At 41.0% G+C, this 20,099-nt stretch overlaps 1 protein-coding gene across 1 annotated transcript in view; it reads right to left on the reverse strand.

The window, feature by feature from the left end:
- The window catches only part of IL1RL1 (interleukin 1 receptor like 1), a 166,452-nt gene that overhangs the window by 126,679 nt on the left and 19,674 nt on the right, over positions 1-20,099 (reverse strand). Inside the window, exons 6-8 of the mRNA XM_049856390.1 lie at positions 13,677-13,806; positions 12,559-12,695; positions 1,718-1,861 (exon numbers count right to left, since the gene is read on the reverse strand). Of these exons, the coding sequence (XP_049712347.1) occupies positions 1,718-1,861; positions 12,559-12,695; positions 13,677-13,806 (411 nt within the window). The remainder of the gene's footprint in view (positions 1-1,717; positions 1,862-12,558; positions 12,696-13,676; positions 13,807-20,099) is intronic.

A 20,099-nucleotide genomic window follows, 5' to 3' on the forward strand; every position in this document is an offset into this window, starting at 1 on the left:
TCTATGCATTAAGCACTCATAAAACTTGCTTGGACAGGCAGTCCCCCCAGGTTCCTGCCCCTGTCAGCAGTGCAAGTCTCTGGACTTGAATGTCATAAATTTATGAGTCTTGACACATGTTAGTTAAGGAGCCCTGGTAGAGAAGAAGCTAAGTGCTTAGGTGCTAACTGAAAGGTGGCTGTTCAAATCCACCCAGTGGCACCATGAGAGAAAGCCCTGGTAATCTGCTTCCATAAACATTACAGCCTAGAAAACCCTAAAGGGCTGTTCTACCCTGTCACATGGATCGCTAAGAACAGGAATTGAGTCAACAGCACCTAACAAAAACAACAACACATATCAGCTACACAGACTTCTCACCATCTTGTATTAATTTTTCCATTTAATTGGGGAAATTAAAACAGATTTATTACATTTTTAAGGTCTTAATCAGTTATATCCATTCTCAGAGGAAAAAAAAATCACAAAGAGTTAATCCATCATGGCAGCAAAACACAAGTGCCACAGAGCAAGCTACGCTCCAGAGCAAAGCAACTTGGTTCAGACCTCCGGAAAAGCGCAGGGTCCCTCCTGCACCGCTGGGTCCTGCTCCCTGCCTCCCACATTTTAGCTCACTTACCTCCCAGAGCACACTGTGAGGCAGGCTTCCATCACCTCTATTCCTTTCATCCCAGCTAAGAAGTAGACGAAGATTAAACACCTTCCCGACATCACACAGTCAGTAAGCGGAGAAACCAAACTCCAACTCAAGTCAGTCTCTCTCCAAGACGTGAATGTTTCAGACTGTAATCTTGTCAGGCACCAAGTGCAGTGCCTGGAAAAGCTGCAGCCCCAGATAGCTCCTCCTCCTCTCCAAAACACAAATTCTGCCCAAGCACCTACTGCTTTGAAAACGTATCATGGGTAGAGAGCACTTGGCTCCAGGAGAAATGTTCTTCTTTTGCCAACATCAGTGGACGTGGGAAACTTTCTAAAAGGCTGCGGTGGGTCCCAGAAGATGATTACCTGCTGCTTAGCAAGTATCCACATGGTCACTAGTACCACCCATCTGTCAGTGCTGTAGCTGTTGTCCTACTGTGGTGGATTGTCCTACTGTGGTGGTTTGCTTGTTGCTATGATGCTGGAAGCTATATTACTGGTATTCCAAATACCAGCAGCATCACCCTCGATGGACAGGTTTCAACAGGGCTTTCCAACTAAAACAGACTAGGAAGAAAGACCTGGTGATCAGCTTCTGAAAAATCTGTCAGTGAAAACTTTATGGATCACGACAGAACGCTGCCCAGTTCAGTTGCTTTGGACACGCCATCAGGAAGGATGAATCACTGGAGAAGGACATCATGTTTGGTGACGTGGAGAATCAGCGAGGGTGAGGGAGACTCTCAGAGAGGTTGGATTGAATGGATTGACACAACAGCCGCAACAACGAATTGTGAGGAAGATACAGGACCAGGTAATGTTTTGTTCTATTGTAGATAAGGTCACTATGAGTCGCAGTCGACTTGATGGCAGCTAACAACGACAATCTGCAAGTCTTATTTGAGGGAACAAGGCTGAGGAGCATGGATAAATAATTTATCTAAGTGTAAGAAGTTGCTCTAAATTTGCCAGGAACATGAAAAGCAAGCCAGTAAGACATGGCAATGTGTATTTTAAATGGGTATATGAATGAGCGAACACCAATGATGAGGCATTTTCCATGATCACCCACACTTACCATCTATGGCCCCAGTAGAACGGAAGGTGCTTCGATACCAAAGCACAATGTCAATCTTAAAAACGTTGTAGATGCACATGACAGACACAGCCACACCTGTCAAGGCTATGAACCCTCCTATCAAGTAAGCTCGGGAATCTGGAACTAAAATGGCAGCAAAAAAAAAAAAAAAGAGAGACAGAGTCAATTACATCCTTTACTAATACAGATCGCATTATTAATGCCAAATGGAAATGTGCTGCATGTCAAAGTGCTAAGAAAATCAAACTCATTGCCGCCGAGTCGATTCCAACCCATAGCGACCCTATAGGACTGAGTAGAGCCACCCCATGGAGTTTCCAAGGGGTGGCTGGTGGATTCAAACTGATTAGCAGCTGAGCTCTTAACCACTGTGCCGCCATGGCTTCCAAAGTGCTAAGGACAATGCTTAAATTTTTCTTTAAGAAATACGTAGAACAGTCTGCTCTTGACAAAGAATTTTGGGCAACAAATTCTGAGCCCTTAGGCACCTGGAAGAGGAAAATTGGGAGTCCTAGCTACCCATCCCCATACTCTATCGGTTTGTCGTAATGTGGTGGCTTGTGCGTTGCTGTGATGCTAGAAGCTATGCCACTGGTGTTTCAAATACCAGCAGGGTGATCCATGGTGGACAGGTTTTAGCAGAGTAAGACAGAGAAAGAAGGACTTGGAGGTGTACTTCTGAAAAAATTAGCCAGTGAAAACCTGATGGATAGCAATGGAACATCACCCAAAGAATATTGAATATACCATGGACTGCCAGAAGAACAAACAAATGTGTCTTGGAAGAAGTACAGCCAGAATGCTTATCAGAAACAAGGATGTCCAGACTGCGTCTCACACACTTTGGATATGTTATCAGGAGAAACCAGTCCCTGGAGAAGGATATCATGCTTGGGAAAGTAGAGAGTCACCAAAAAAGAGGAAGACCCTCAGAGAGATGGATTGACACAGTGGCTGCAGCAATGGGCTCAGGGATAATAACTATTGTGAGGATGGCGCAGGACTGGGTAGTGTCTCGTTCTGTTGCACATATGGTCGCTAAGAGTCAGAATTGACTCATGGCACCTAACAACAACAAGCTACTGATGGTCCCTGCAGCACTGCTCACAATCACACCAGCACTGCTTTCAAAATACTCGTGGCTAGGGCCTCCTTCATCATCAACACTACAATCTCCAGAGGTGGGACCCGAGCACCTTTAATTTGAAAAGTTCCTCCACTGATCCTGCTGCAGGCTCTTGATTAATAACCACTGTTGTAATTTCTGTCTCAGTTACTCAAAGTGGAGTGTCAGGACTGCTGTCAGGAATAAGGAGGATCAGTTGCCTGCCCTAAGGGCCATCTCTGCTGGCTCCATGAGATGGGCCAGGAGCCAGACTCCTGTGTAGTTTTCTCTGTGCCATCAGAGTCCTGGCTTGGTGCCTATCAGAGAGGCATGCTCTTAGAAAGGGTGTTTACATCCCACCCTGCTCCATGAGCACATTACTGAGCAATTACAAGCAGAAGTGGTGGGGCAGGAGACGACCGAGGAGCAAACCAGTTGGTCTAGAACCAAGTCCCTGAAAACATGCTTCTACACATTTGAGAAGAGGAACACAGCTTTCGGCCTTACCACAACTCCAAACCCCAAAGAATCAGAAAACAGGAAGAAGGAGAAAGGAATAGAAATCTCTCCCACTCTTCACAACGCACTTCTTACCCCACTTCCTTCTTCAGCTACTTCCTGATTCCTAGTCCCAACTAGACAGTGGAGGGTGTGTGGAGGTATGGGGGCACTTTAATTTTTTTTTTAACATTCATTAAAGAGTTTATTATACGCTTCTCTCCACCACAGCATGTTGTGAACACATGGATGCCAAAGACATGTCCTCATTCACTATTTTGTCCCATTAAGTACACGACACGATAAAGCGTAATACCTAAAAACACATTTGGTGGTCTAAAAATATCAATCCATTAATTAAGTCCCAGCATAGCCAAGTTTCCCTGCTTTGCACACTGGTGCCCAGTCTAATCTGGGACTACTTGTTAGGACCTCTAGCTTCTAACCGTTACACTCATTTGTCCTTCTCTTCCATTCTCTGCTTCTCTCTGCCATTCCCCTGCTCTTGTTAACATTTCTCCTTGCAGTTACGATGCCACCTCTTGCTTTGGGTGTCACCATGACTGGGAGCCTTTAGTGCATACTTTAGGGATCTTAGTACTGTCAACTGTCATGATGGGAAGACCCTTCCCATGATATTTAAGAGATTCAAAAAGCCCCTGGTAAGTAGACAGGAGGGATGGCTTGAAAATTTGTGGGTTGATCATTCATTGTATTCTGGAGTGTTGATACCCTCCGCTCTGCAAAAGAGCTAAAATTGGAAACAGGAAAGTGATACATAAGTTCAAAGGGAGTACAGGCTTTGAGAAGTCACTAGGTGGTGCAAACGCTTAATGCATTCGGCTGCTAACCGAAAGGTTGGAGTTTCGAGTCCACCCAGAGGTATCTCAGAAGAAAGGCCCGATGATCTATTTCTGAAAAATGAGCCACTAAAACCCCAAAGGAGCACAACTCTACTCTGAGACACATGAGGTCGCCATGAGTAGGAGCCAACTCGATAGCAACTGGGCTGGGATATGGACTTTGAAATAGAAATAAATGGGAACATTTCTGTTGGATACACCAGATGCCGTGATGAAGGTCCTTTTAAAGGTGGAATTTGCCATTTGAGGCCATAAGGTTTCCACCAGCCTTAAACTGAGACACTAACTGAGAACAAGTGATTAATAGAAAGTCACAGAATGGTAAGCCAGTCTAAACAACTAGCTAGTGACTCTGCTTCAGACTCATCAAATAAGATCCAAATCTGAAAGTGTCTTCAACAAAAATAACAAAGTCAAGCAGAGAAGCTATAACCTTAGCTCTGCTCCTAATAAACCAACGAGAGGCTTGGAGTCAAGAGGATAATGTGCCTAAGAACTCAGGGCAAACAAAACAAAGTGTGCACGTACAAAAATAAGTTGCATGTGAGCTGTGAGGTAAGTGTTGATGAATTTAGAAAGTGCAGGTTTCTTAACCCCCCTAAAACAAAGGAAAAATATGACCCCTCCCTCCTGCAGGATGAAAAAAAAAAAACAAGAAACCCATTGCCGTCCAGTCAATTCCAACTCACAGCAACCCTACAGGACAGAGTAGAACTGCTCTGTAGGGTTTCCAAGTAGCACCTGGTGGATTCGAACTGCCGACCTTTTGGTTAGCAGCCAAGCTCTTAACCACTGCACCACGAGGGTTTCCATGATTGGCAGGTGTTAACTGATAGCAGCAGCAGTTCCTCTGAGCCTGGAATTTACTTCAGAATCCTTCGGAACAAGGTGTTCCAAGTGGTCAGTACCGATAAGTTAGTACAGGTAGACCCTGACTTAATACTATATGACTGCACTTACGACCGTCTGCTGTTTTGGGGAGTTTTTGGTCCATCTTATCATTAGTAACACATTTCACGTATGATGTTGCAGCGTGTAATTTGCTGCACCTATATTCACAAAGAGACGAAGTCAATGCCTGGCTTCAAGGTATTTAAAGAAAGAATCATGCTGTTGCTTGGAGGAAATGCTGCTGAATTTAAAACCTTTTCTTGTTTACTATTCTGCAAACCCCTGAGCACTGAGATACAGGTCTACTAAGGGGTAACTGCAAGGCCTGGCTGACGAATGTGCTATCTGAAGACGGGTTTTAAAATGGTTTCATCCCAGAAAGGCATACCAACTGCCTTGAAAAAAGCGTTCCTTTCCAGATTCTGCCGTTACTTGATAATGCCCCAGGACATCTTCCTCACGTACGTGGTCTGACTCCAGATGTGAGAGTGCTCTATCTACTTCCCGACACGACAGCAGTGATTCAGTCTATGGAGCAAGGTGCAATCGCCACCTTCAAGGCATGCTACCTATGGAATTCGTTTGCTCAGGCAATAGCTGCAACAGATGGAGCTATGGTTAACATAACGCAATTTCTGGGAGAATTATAACGTTCTTCGGTGTATCCGGAGCACTGGATCTTCCTGGGAGGAAGTTATGGGAAAATGTATGCAGGGGGTATGGTAAAAATTGCCGAATTATGTGAAGACGCTGCAGGCATTTGACTGGGATAATATGATGGAAGAGATTGGCGGAAAAAATCGTCCATACGGCAAGAACGCTGAATTTAGAACTTGATATTGCAGATGTGAAACAACTCAGATAGTGAAGAAGGAGATCTGACAGATCGGGACTTAATGGATTTTGAAGACAAAAGACATGCTGAAAAAGAATGAAATACTGAGGAAAAGGAAGGAGAGAAGTTGTCAAAAAATTTCACAGTGAAAGGATTAGCTGAAGTTTTTTCTAAACTAAACCAGGGGCCATCAGTTGCTTGAAAACGTGGACCCAAATGCTAAAGTCGATATGCAGACTCAGGAAGCAATGAGATGTTACCACAAAATGTATGAAGAAAAAAAAAAGACCACACAGACAACTCAACTAGTTTTCTGACTAGAAACTCCATTCCCATTCCCAGGATAATCTACATGATCCAGAACCTTGCACAAGTGGAGTTATTATTGCACATGACAAAATGCCAATGTCATCCAACTCTTCTTCATCATGGAAGTAAGTTTTTATGGTGTGTATATTTTTATGTATATACATATTAAAATATACCTCTAAGTTTCCATGAAAGTTTTCCAACCCCTAAAGACAAATGGAGATCAAATTGTAAAGTTACGGAGGTACAACCATTTTGGAAAAGGATATGGTGTTTTCTCAGAAAGCTAGAAATAGAAATACCATATGATCCAGCAATCTCACTTCTAGAAATATATCCTAGAGAAATAAGAGATGTCACACGAACAGGCATATAGACATCCATGATCATTACAGCATTGTTCACGATAGCAAAAAGATGGAAACAACCTAGATGCCCATCAACAGATGAATGGATAAATAAACCGTGGTACATACACACAATGGAGTACTACAAAATGATAAAGAACAATGATGAATCTGTGAAGCATCTCACAACTTGGATGAATCTTGAGGGCAATATGCTGAGTGAAATAAGTCAATCACAAAAGGACAAATACTGTATGAGACCAGTACTATAAAAACTCATGAAAAGGTTTACACACAAAAAGAAACAATCTTTGATGGTTATGAGGGAGGGAAGTGGTGGGAATGGAAAAACACTAGACAACAGATGAGTGGTAACTTTGGTGAAGGGTAAGACAGTATACAATATTGGGGGCACCAGCACAACTTGTACAAGGGAAGGTCATATAAGCTCCTTTTTATGGAGCTTATATGACCTTCCCTTGTAACATCCAAACTCCCTGAGGGACCGAATTGCTAGGCTGAGGGCTGTGGGGACCAAGGTCTTGGGGAACATCTAGCTCAATTGGCATAACAGAGTTTATAAAGAAAATGCTCTACATTCTACTTTGGTGAGTAACATCTGGGGTCTTAAAAGCTTGTGAGTGGCCATCCAAGATACTCCACTGGTCTCATCTCATCGGGAGTAGAGTAGAACGAAGAAAACTAAAGACACAAGGGAAAGATTAGTCCGAAGGATTAATGGACCGAAACTACCACAGCCTCTACCAGACTGAGACCAGGACAACTAGATGGTGCCCAGCTACCACCACTGACTGCTCTGACAGGTCTCACAATAGAAGGTCCTGGACAGGGCAGGAGAAAAATGTAGAACAAAGTTCTAACTTACAAAAAAGACCAGACTTACTGGCCCGACAGAGGCTGGAGAAACCTTGAGAGTATGGCTTCTGAACACACTTTTAGCTCAGTAATGAAGCCACTTCTGAGGTTCACCTTTCAGCCAAAGATTAGACAGGCCCATAAAACAAAACCAGACTATAACAGGCATACTAGCACAGGGGCAAGGACTAGAAGGCAGGAGGAGACAGGGAAGCTGGTAATAGGGGACCCAAGGTTGAGAAAGAAGAGTGTTGACATGTCATAGGGTTGGTAACCAATGTCGTCAAACAATATGTGTACTATTTAATCAGAAGCTAGTTTGTTCTATAAACCTTCATCTAAATTACAATAATAAAAAAAATAAAAAATATAGAGATACTGATAAGAAAAGGCAGTAATAATGAAAACTAAAAAAAAAAATGAGGTATTTGATTATGTCAGAACTGACTTACAATGGAGTTGTCGGAACAGAACCCTGTCATAAATCGAGGACTACCTGTATTGGTATGGAAATCTATAATGGCTATCTTTAGTTGGCAGTTTCTAAACAAAGACCTCAAACTTGTAGCTTGAGGATGATTTAAATTGTAACCACAACTCATGGAATCTCCAAGGCCTCCTACAATCAGCATCCCCTCTTTTCTCAGCGGTCGACTCAGTCACTTCCTCTGGCCTGGACTAAACTGAATTTCTGCTGGAGAGCTATGGGGGATGGGGGAGAGAGGAGAAAGTGCCACTACATGTACGTATAGTGCTGGAAGGTTCTGACCGGCTCTGAGTGGAAAACAATCCTTTCCTCACTGGCCTAGTGAGGTCCTTCCTCTCCTGGGTGTGGCACAATCCTGCATTGGCCTCCTCCAAGTCACCTCCTTGATGAGAATATGGATCTCTTGATTTCTGGCCCATGGAAGACCCACCTCTGTCCCTGATCTGGCTCTCTGTCCTGCATGGCAGGTAAAAGAGACTACTAGGAAATGAGTGTGAAAAGCTAGATCAGGGAGGGCCTTGAATGCCAAGCAAAGAGTTTCTACTTCATTCCAGAGGTGAGGAAGTGGCACTGGATGCCCAGTCAGGGCGTGGCAGAGTTACAGCCTACCTTGGGGAAGACAACTCTACCACAGTAAGCAGAATAGATTGGACCATTGAAAATTCTTAAGGCAAGGAAACCATTTAGAAAAATCATGTCATCAGCCAATTAGAATTTAATAATGGCTGGAGCCAAGACAGTCATAATGAAGATAACTACCTTTTTGTAGAACTTACCAAGTGTCATGCTTTATGCTTGCTTTACAAAATTAATCTCATTTGGTCCTCTCATACACTGCTAGTGGGTGGGGAGTATATATTGGTCCAATCACATTAAAGAACAGTTTGACATCATAAGAAAAATTAAAGATGGACCCTTGTCTGGCAATTCTACCCCTAGAGATATACCATTGAAGAATGCCTCTACATGAGTACCAGAATACACATGCAGGAATTTTCATGGCAGCAAAACTTGTCAATAGCCCCATGCTGAGAATAAGTCAAATGATCACATGTCTGTAGTAGAATGGATAAACCATGGCCTAGTTATTCAATGGAATACAATTCAACAGTAAAAATGGGTCAACTACAGCTGCATCCTACGTGACTGAGGCGCCAATGAATCGCCCACAAGTAAGAAAAGAAGCAAGTCATAAAAGAAAACATACTGTATAACTCTCTTTATATAAAGTTCAAAAACAGGTAAAACTGAGGTATATTTTTAGGGACGTATACTTACATGAAAATGCAAGGAAATGATTAGCCTAAAAGTTGGTAGAGTGGTTATCTACAGAGCGGAAAAGAGGTTATGATCAGAAAGGACATGTGGGGGGCTTTTCAGGTCTGGTGATATTCTCGTTCTTGATTTACGGTTGCCAAACAAATGTAGAAGACGCACCTTATTTGCCATATAATTATTTGTTATATGATACCTATATTCTGTATGCCCTTTTCTTTCTTTCCTTCCTTCCTTCCTTCCTTCCTTCCTTCCTTCCTTCCTTCCTTCCTTCCTTCCTTCCTTCCTTCCTTCCTTCCTTCCTTCCTTCCTTCCTTCCTTCCTTCCTTCCTTCCTTCCTTCCTTCCTTCCTTCCTTCCTTCCTTCCTTCCTTCCTTCCTTCCTTCTTTCCTTCCTTCTCTCCCTCCCTCCTATCTATCTATCTATCTGTCTATCTATCTATCTATCTATCTATCTATCTATCTATCTATCTATCTATCTATCATCTATCTATCTGCCCACCTAACTACTTATCTACCTATCTATCTAAAGGTATGTGTGTTTATGTGTTATATTTTACAATACCCATTATACCCATTGCTATCGAGTCGATTCCAACTCATAGTGACCCTACGAGACAGAGTGGAACGGCTCCATAAGGTTTCCAAGGAGCGGCTGGTGGATTCAAAGTGTCAACCTTTTGGTTAGCAGCCAAATGCTTAACCACTGTGCCACCAGGGCTGTGCCATATTTTATAATAAAAAAGTAGAAAAGATAAATCCCAGTTGATTCCCACAACCCTGGAACCAAAACCAAACTCACCGACGTCAATTCCAACTCATAGTGACCCTAAAGGATAGAGTAGAACTCCCCCATAGCATTTCCCAGGAGCAGCTGGTGGATTGGAACTGCCGACCTTTTGGTTGGCAGCCATAGCTCTTAACCACTGCACCACCAGGCCTCCATGGGAGGAAGGTATTATTATTACCCTCATTTTACAGAGAAGGAAACTTAAGCACAGAGAGGTTAAGTAACAGAGCTGTGTTCACACAGCTCATAAATGGTAGGGCCCAGAGCCTGAACCTGGATCCTGACCCTAAAGTCCTTGCTTGTAACCACTACACCGTCTACCTTGCTAGGGGAAGTAGAAGAGGACAGAGGCAGCAGGCCAACCCTGTGCAGGAAGAGTCTACAGAACGTGGCAACCAACTGGATGTTAGGCGTGAGGGAGAAAGTCGGAGGGATCAAGGTGAGCCCCAGATTTTGAGCCCAAAAAACTTGGAAGATGGGAGTACCACTAAAAAAAGTAAGAAAAATGGAAAGAGAATTAGGAGGTCTCAGGGAATTAATCTTCTTTCAATCTTCAGTCCATGTATCTGCAGTCTAGTGTGGGTTTTTAGTGGGCAGTCAGCAATACAGGGCTGCTCCTTGGGGAGAGAGAATCCAGTTGGAGAGTTGGAATTTGTTTCCACCTGCAAGAGGATGGTAGTTGAAGCCATGAGAGTAAGAGACATCATCGTGGATGAGAAGGCCGAAAAAGAAGCACCGACATTGGCACCTCAGGAATCACCCAGATGTACCAGAGAGAGAGAGAGTATGAGCAAGATTGATTGGGGAACCAGTGATCAAAAGTGACTCTATGACAGAAAAAAGCCATGGAGAAGAGAAAAAATGGGCAGAGGTGGAAGATGCACACAAGGTCCCTTCCACCTGATGCAACCAGAAAGGACTCTGCGTGGGTCCAAGGTGAGGAGAGGAGGTGTGGTACGCTCACTTTTGGTTAAGGCAGTTAAGGACTGTCATGGATTGAATTGTGTCTCCCCAAAATGTGCTGAAACAGGGGCCACCTGCACCTGTGGATGTGATCCTCCTTGGAAACAGGGTTTTTCTTTTGATATGTCAAAATTCTTGAGGTGTCAGTATTGATGCTGCTCTTTCTTCATTCTCGTCCATGATGATGAGAATGAGGTCATATCAGAGTAACCACTTCTGAGTTATTAAAAGGCAGAATAGACACAGGGACACACACAGGGGGAAGACAGACACTGAAGAATGCCAAGAAACTCCGAGGATTGTTGGGTACTAGAAGCTGAATAGACAAAGGACCTCCTCCTTGAGCCACGCCCTGAATTCGAACTTCTAGCCTCCAGAACTGTGAGAAGATAAATTTCTGTTCTTTCAAGCCAATCATTTATGGTATTTTTGTTATAGCAGCACTATGTTAACTAAGACAGGCACAGAGTGGCCTTGGCCTTCAGGCCGTGGAGGTGAGGTGCAGAATATGCTTACCTCAAGATTGCAAGCGGCCGTGTTTTCACCCCTTTTCACTGTTCTTCTAAGAGAGGTGAAGGACACTCACAAGGTCAAGAGCTTGGCAGGGGCAAACGCACATTCACTAGTTTCACACAGCAGTCACGGGACTAGTGTTTTATGCCAAATTCTTGGAAAACATTTCTGGCAGGTTTTTAGCTAGGATTGCATACAAATGTGGGTTTAACTACTCACGAAGGGACAGCGGCAAATTTGAGCCCTCTGCTCTTGCATGTGGTTAACAAAAAAAAAAAAAAAAAAGATATTAATAGAACCAAAAAAAGCTGCCTTGGTGAACAATACCTCAGCATTTTGTAAGGTACTTCATACTGTGCCCCGGTATGTTATGAATTTAAAGTTGTTCTCTTAATATTATGATTTCACTTTTCATTACCTATTACGACCTGAAGTGGATAATCAATAAGCCCTGTACAGTTTTAAGAGTACTATTTCTGTACGTGAGTAGAGTTTGAAGCCCTCCTACTCTAAATATCAACGGTTTCCATAGATAACTTTACAAAGTTAGCATCATAAAAAATAAATATGCATTTTATCTGCATATAAAATTATAATAAATGATCTGAAAGCTGAAAATCATCAACGAATGGCTATAATACTTGAGCAATCAGGTTTAATAAAGAAAAAATTTCTCTTTTCTAGACTTTTGGTGCACAAAATGTATATTAATATGGTGTTTTCAAGGCATACTCCAAGCACATTGTAAGACACTGCATCAGCTTTTTGCTAGATTCCATATTTAGCTTCTCTATGTAATACTACCCTATTGCCTCACGTCAAACATTTAACGCCACTTCTCTTTCATAGTGGGGCCTGGTGCCACAGTGGCTAAGTGTTTGGCTGCTAACCAAAAGGTCGACAGTTCGAATCCACCAGCCACTCCTTGGAAGCCTTATGGGGGCAGTTCTACTCTGTCCTATAGGGTTGCTATGGGTCGGAATCAACTGGACAGCAACAGATTTTTTTTCTCTTTCATATGCATTTCTTCATCATCATTTTGAGCATGCTGAGTCCACTGGGACATTACCTGGGAGCTTTAACACAATGTATGCTGCTGATACTCCGGCATGACACACAAAATGGCGGCCATAATCTTCCATTTTCACTTGGAGGAAGGTTATGTTTACTGTGTACCTATTATATTGCTCAAAAGGCACACATGATCTATAAAAGGAAAGAGCCAGTCATTAGTACATGAATCATATTTACTCAACATACTTTATAATGTTTATTCTGGACAATAAAATTACTTTCTAGAGGACACTTTGGACCATTGTTTTACCATAGAAGAGTTCACTGAAGAGGCTAACTGAAGTGTGATGACCGAGTAGTTCCAAATGTGTATTTTCTTCTGGGCAGTGACAAGAAAATGTAGTTCTGTTAACTACAGACAACATCCTCAGCCCTACAGGGCTCTTCCCTATTCCTTTCCACTTATCCTAACTCACCTACACTTCAAGGCCCGACACTAGTTCTTCTGTCCTCTTATTTCATTAGTTTTATTGTTTATACCAGGGGATTAATCAGTAAACCAGTTGCCATCGAGTCAACTCCAACTTATGGTCACCCCATGTGTGTCAGGGTAGAACTGGGCTCCACAGGGTTTCCAGTGGCTGGTTTTTCAGAAGTATATCAACAGGTCTTTCTTCCAAGATACCTCTGGGTGGACTTGAACTTCCAACCTTTTGATTAGCAGCCAAGTGCTTAACCATTTGAACTACCCCAGACTCCATACCATTTAATTAGTTAATGATTATGCATTATCTCTCTGATAATGTTTAGTTTGCCCTTTAATCCTTGAATGCCTGTGGCTCATGATATAACTAAATAAGAATGAGGCTGGCTTAAATAGTAGCTGAGAGAAATTGATCATGTTACTTTAACACCATACTTCACATTTTCCATCATCTCCCTAACTAGGCTGTAAACCGGATTGACAGCAGTGAGCACATCACACTTCTTTGACCAGAGGCTTGGCCGTGCACTCACTGTGAACCAGCAATGAGAAGGTCTTTGAAAGACAAAGCCCAAAGGAGTGATGAGAAGGCAGTGAGAACCATGTTAAAAAAGCAGTAAATGCCAAATTAATTTAGATGGAGAAATCCTTGCTAGCTTTTAGAGACGTCAGAAAAACAAAAGACTTACTCATATCCTTCTCTGATTCGCTTGGACTCACGATAGTAAAGATCCACCAGAGTGTTGTTGACTTTCCAGCAGCGTAGATTGGTGTTCTCCCTGACATCTGTGATGTTGCAATCCACAATAAGGGTGGAGCCTGTAAAAACCAAATCCGTAAATATTAAACGAAAATTTTACAAACAGTGGCCTGGTCAACAAATACATTGCTTGTTTTTTTGAGCCTAGAACGTCTTCTGATTACCAGAAATACCTCCTTGTGTCAATGGTAATCTACTTTATCTCCATCCACCAGACAGAGACCATAAGGAACAAGTGGACTTCCAGGATGTCTATTGTGAAAACCAAACACCAAACTCATTGCCACCAGTTGATTCTGACTCATTACGAGTCTACTGTAAAGAGATATGCCCAATATCACCAGCTTCTGAGGAATGTTTTCCACAACATCATGGGATACTATTCCTACTCTTAGCAACATTAGTGAAGAACTTCTCAGTTCACAGAGCGTTTCACACACATTTTTTCATTTGTCTCCCTATCTTCACAACAGTCTTACAAGGCAGAAAGGAGGACGTGTTATCCCCATTTTACAGATAAGACTGGAGCTCACGTACATTGAGTGACTTGCCAAGATCACACATTAGTTTGAAAAAGAAATGAGACATGAACTCTCGTTTTCTAATTCCAATTCCAGTGAGCTTCCTACCTTCCACTTGTGATCTCATGGTCTTGCCCCTCTGTCTCTTACCCTGCCTCCACTCATGTTCACACATTATATGTGATTAATTTACATTTTGCCCCATAAGCCTAATAATTCCCTCAATTTACCACATGTATAAAAACTACCATACTTCTAAAAAGTCTACTTCAACTTTCAATGAGTGTCCTTTATTCTAGGTGGTATTTTAAATTTACTGTGAAATACAGTGCATGTATACAGTGAAAACTATAGAATATAAATGTAAAGTTGATTATTATACATCAAATATCCATACAACTTTCACCTCCTAAGAAAACAGGAACTGCCAGAGCCTCGTTACCCTCCTACATGCCCTTTCCCTACTACTTAATCACCTACATATATGTCCCAAAACTCTGGCTACTATTACTCAACATTTTGCTTGTAAGGCTCATCCATGCTGTTGCATGTAGTTATACTTCATTCAGACAACAGAATCATTAGAATTTATTTTTCTTGTCTACTGTTTCTATAAGGAGCGCTAGTGGCATTGTGATTGAGACCTCGCCTGGTAACCAAAAGTTCAGCGATTGGAACTCACCAGTGACTCTGAGGGAAAAAGATGTGGCAGTCTGCTTTGGTAAAGATTACAGCCTTGGAAATCCTATGGGGCAGATCTACTTTGTCCTACAGGGTCGCTATGAGCCAGACTCAACTCGATGGCAATGGGTTTCATGAGACTGTTGCTATATATACCTTTGCATAGTTTCCAGTATTTCCTAGTGTGTCTAATGCTTGTATGAACTCTCTTATGCATGTTTACTGGGACACTTGTGCACACATTTCTGATGGGTTGCTGAGTCGGAATCAACTCGATGGCAACAGGTTTGGTTATACATGATGGGTACACATACCTATCTACTAATAAAATTGGTAGAGTTTAGATTATGCATATCTTCTGTTTTAAATTATGATGCCAAATTGTTTTCTAAAGTGGTTATACCAATTTACACTCCCACCAGCAGTCTATGGCAGTTTCTGTTACTTTATATATTCAACAATACTTGCTATTGTCAGTGAATTTTATTTTAGCTTTTCTGGTGAGTGTGTAATAGTATCACATTGGGAATTTAATTTGCATTTCCCTGGATTGCAGTTGGTTGAGCATCTTTTATATTTTTATTGCCCATTTGGGTATCCACTTTTATAAACTTTCTTCTCAGGTTATTTGTCTTTCTATTACATTATCTTCTCCATATTGATTTGTAGCAGTTCTTCATAGATTCCAGACATGTGAACATGACCTTTGTTCACTTATCACAAGTGACTTCTCTCACTCTGTGGCTTGTCTTTTCATTATTTCAGTGTTGTCTTTTACTAAACCATGATGCTGTAGTAGCTACTAGTTCAGTTGCTAACCAAAAGGTCAGCAGTTTGAATCTACCAGGTGCTCATTGGAAACTGTATGGGACAGTTCTACTCTATTCTGTAGAGTCGTTGTGAGTTGGAACGGACTGGACAGCAACATTTTTTTTTTGTTTTTACTAAACAGAAGTTCTGATTTTTAATACAATTTTAATAATTGCAGTCCTGCTTTTATCAATGTATTTCTTTATGACTGGTGCATTGTATGTCCTCTTTAAAAAAATCTTTCCTTACCCCAAATTATGAAGGTATTTTTCTAGAAGCTTTATTGTTTAGCCTTTCATATTTAGCTTTGCAAAACACTTGAAATTATCTTTATAAATGTTGTGAGAAATTCACCAAGTTTTATTCTGTATTACATCCAGTGCCTGGGATCATTCATTGTAATGATGGCACTTCCTCTACTTCTCTGTTGGGACAATTCTGTCAAAATCCAGTACCATATCCTTGTCTGCATCTACCTCTGGGCCCTCAAATCTGCCCCATTGTCTACTCTTACGCTAATGCTAGGCTGTCTTAATTACTATACCAAAAAAAAAAAAAAAAAAAACCAAGCCTATTGCCGTCCAGTCGATTCTGACTCATAGTCACCCTACTGGACAGAGTAGAACTGCCCCATAGGGTTTCTAAGGAGTGGCTGGTGGATTCGAACTGGTGACCTTTTGGTAAATCTCGAAATCTGGAAGCACAAGCCCTCTTATTTAACTCTTCATTCAAAGTGCCTTGAGGGACTCAGGCAGACATGGCTCTAGCGACATGCTTGTCCACTGCCCACTTTTGTCTTTTTGAATACATGCCGAACAAAACTTTCTTTTCACTTTACTATTAAAAAAAAAGTACCTTGACTATTATTGAATCTTTACATTTCCATATAAATGTTACAACTTAAAAAGCTGCAAAAACTAGAATCTGTGGAGATTTGGGCCGAGATTTAATTGAGCCTGTGGATAAGCTTGGGAAGAACTGCAAACTTTACTCTCACGTGTTTTTTACTCCATGAACATCACACAGATTTCAATTTATTGAATCTTTTTTCTTTCAATAATGTTTTAAAATTTTCCGTCCAGATATCTACCAGAAGTTTTTTTAGATATTTGATAGCTTATATTATTATAAACATTACATTAAATTTATTTTCATTTTGTTTGTTGCTGGCTCATACATACGTTCCATTGATTCTTGTATATTGACCTTGGGTCCAACACACTTGCTTAGCTCATTTATTACTTTGAATAATATGTGGTTTTTTGGGACTAAGTACACAATCGTATCCCATCCAAAAATACTTAGAATTTTATTGTACCATCTCCAATCTTTTTAACTTTTCATTTTCTTGTCTTATTGAACTACTGAGGGCCTCTAGTCCAATGAAGAACAGAAGTGGTCATAGAAAGAATCCTCGTCTCCTTCTTCAACACAAAGGAAAAGCGTTCAAGATTTCAGTATTGGGATGGCTCTGTAGACTTTTGAAAATAGATATTCTGTATCGGATTAAGGAAGTTCCCTTCCATTCCTAGTTTTCTCAATTTTTTAAAAATAATTAATCCATGGTTCAGTTTCCCCAAAAGCTTTTATTCTCTATCTATTGTGGTAAATGGATGAGTTTTCTCCTTTAGTCTGTTAATGTGAAATAAAAGCACAAATTATCTAGCAAAAGTAACTCTGCATTCCTAGAATAAGTCCAACTTAATCACGATGCATTTTTCTTTATGTATGCTGTTGAAATCAGTTTGCTAGTAATTTGTTTAGAATTTGTCCTATATATTCATGAACAAGGCTTACCTGAAATTTTCCTTTCTAATACTGTCCTTGCTGAGTTTTGGTGTCAAAGTTTTTCTAGGCTAATAAAATGAGTTAAGAACGGTTCCTCTTTTTCTCCTTTCTGGAAAAGTTTGTTTAAAATTGGTGGTGTTTCTTTCTTAAATGATCTGTAAAATGTACCCCTAAAGCCAAGCGGATCCAGAGTTTTGTTTGAGGACGATTTTAAATTACAGGATTTATTTAATAGTTATATGACTCTTATGAATTCAGTATCTTCTTGTCTCATGTTCTATATGTTGATTTTTCTAGGAATTTGTCCATTTTCTTGAAATTTTCAAAATTGTTTGGGGTAAAGCTACTCAGAATATTGTTTTATTATCTGTTTAACACCTATATGACCTATGGTGCTGTCCACCTTTTTTTTCAATTTGTGTCTTCCCTCTTTTCTTGATCAATCATGCCAGGCGTTTATCAATTTTATTACATTTTCAAAAAACCAACTTGTGGCTTTGTTAATCTCTATCGTACACTGGTTTTCTATTTCATTGTTTTCTGCTACTACCTTTTTAACTTACTTTATTCAGGTTTGTTTGGCTTCTCAACATCATCATTACCGTGGATTTATCAATTTCTCCCTGTAATTCTGAATTCTGTATGTGTATATATAGATATATTTAGGTATTTATATCTACATCTATGTATCTGTATGTATATACATGTATATATGTATATATATGTATGCACATATATACATACATATTGTTGTTGTCGTTGTTAGGTTCCATCAAAAAACAAAAAAAAACCCATTGCCGTTGAGTTGATTCTGACTCATAGCGACCCTATAGGTCAGAGTAGAACTGCCCCATAGAGTTTCCAAGGAGCACATGGTGGATTTGAACTGCCGACCTTTTTGTTAGCAGCTGTAGCACTTTAGCACTACACCACCACGGTTTCCAGGTGCCATCAAGTAGGCCCCAAATCACAGCGACGCTATGCACAGAAGAACAAAACACCACCCAGTCCTGCCCCATTCTCACAATTGCTTCCATGTTTGGGATCATTGTTGCAGCCACTGCATCAGTCCATCTCATCGAGGGTCCTCCTCTTTTTCACTGACCCTCTACCTTACCAAGCATGATGTCCTCCTCCAGGGACTGGTCCTTCCTGATGACACGTTCAAAGTACATGAGACGAAGTCTCACCATCCGCCCTTCTAAAGAGCATTTTGGCTATACTTCTTCCAAGACAGATTTCTTCATTCTTCTGGCAGTCCATAATATATTCAATACTCTTCAGTAACACCATAATTCAAAGGCATCAATTCTTCTTCAGTCTTCCTTATTCATTGCCCAGCTTTCACATGCATATGAAGTGATTGAAAATACCATGACTTGGGTCAAGCGCACCTTAGTCTTCAAAGTGACATCTTTGCTTTTTAACACTTGAAAGAGATGTTTTGCAGCAGATTTGCCCAATGCAATACATCTTTTGATTTCTTGACTGCTGCTTCCATGGGCATTGATTGTGGGTCAAAGTAAAATGAAATCCTTGACAACTTCAATCTTTTCTTCATTTATCATAATGTTGCTTATTGGTCTAGTTGTGAGAATTTTTGTTTTCTTTATGTTGAGATGTAATCCATACTGAAGGCTGTAGTCTTTGAACTTTATCAGTAAGTGCTTCAAGCCTTCTTTACTTTCAGCAAGCAAGGTTGTGTCATCTGCATATTGCAGGTTGTTAATGAGTCTTCCTCCAATCCTGATGCTATTTTTCTTCATTCATACAGTCCAGCTTCTCAGCTTATTTGCTCAGCATACAGACTGAATAAGTATGGTGAATGGATACAACCCTGACGCACACTTTTCCTGGTTTAAACCACGCAGTATCCCCTTGTCTGTTCAAACGACTGCCTCTGGTCTATGTACAAGTTCCACGTGAGCACAATTAAGTGTCTGGAATTCCCATTCTTCACAATGTTACCCATAATTTGTTATAATCCGCACAGTTGAATGCCTTTGCATAGTCAATAAAACACAGGTAAGCATCTTTCTAGTATTCTCTGCCCTCAGTCAAGATCCATCTGACATCAGTAATGATATCTCTGTTTCCACGTCCTCTTCTGAATCCAGCTTGAATTTCTGGTAGTTCCCTGTCAATGTACTACTGCAAACGGTTTTGAATTATCTTCAGCAAAATTTTATTTGCCTGTGATATTAATGATATTGTTTGATAATTTCCACATTCTTTGGATCACCTTGCTTTGGAGTGGGCACAAATATTGATCTCTTCCAGGCGGTTGACCAGGTAGCTGTCTTCCAAATATCTTGGCATAGACGAATGAGGGCTTCCAGTGTTGCATTCATTTGTTGAAACATCTCAACTGGCATTCAGTCAGTTCCTGGAGCCTTGTTTTTCATCAGTGCCTTCAGTGCAGCTTAGTCTTCCTCCTTCAATACCATCAGTTCATGGTCAAAGATCTGGAGTTAGAAAACCAAAAGGGCAGAACATGCTTGACATTTCTCAAGCTGAAAGAACTGAAGAAAAAATTCAAGATTTGAGTAGAA

This window comes from Elephas maximus, chromosome 17 (genome assembly GCF_024166365.1).
Source record: "Elephas maximus indicus isolate mEleMax1 chromosome 17, mEleMax1 primary haplotype, whole genome shotgun sequence".
Lineage (NCBI taxonomy): Eukaryota > Metazoa > Chordata > Mammalia > Proboscidea > Elephantidae > Elephas > Elephas maximus.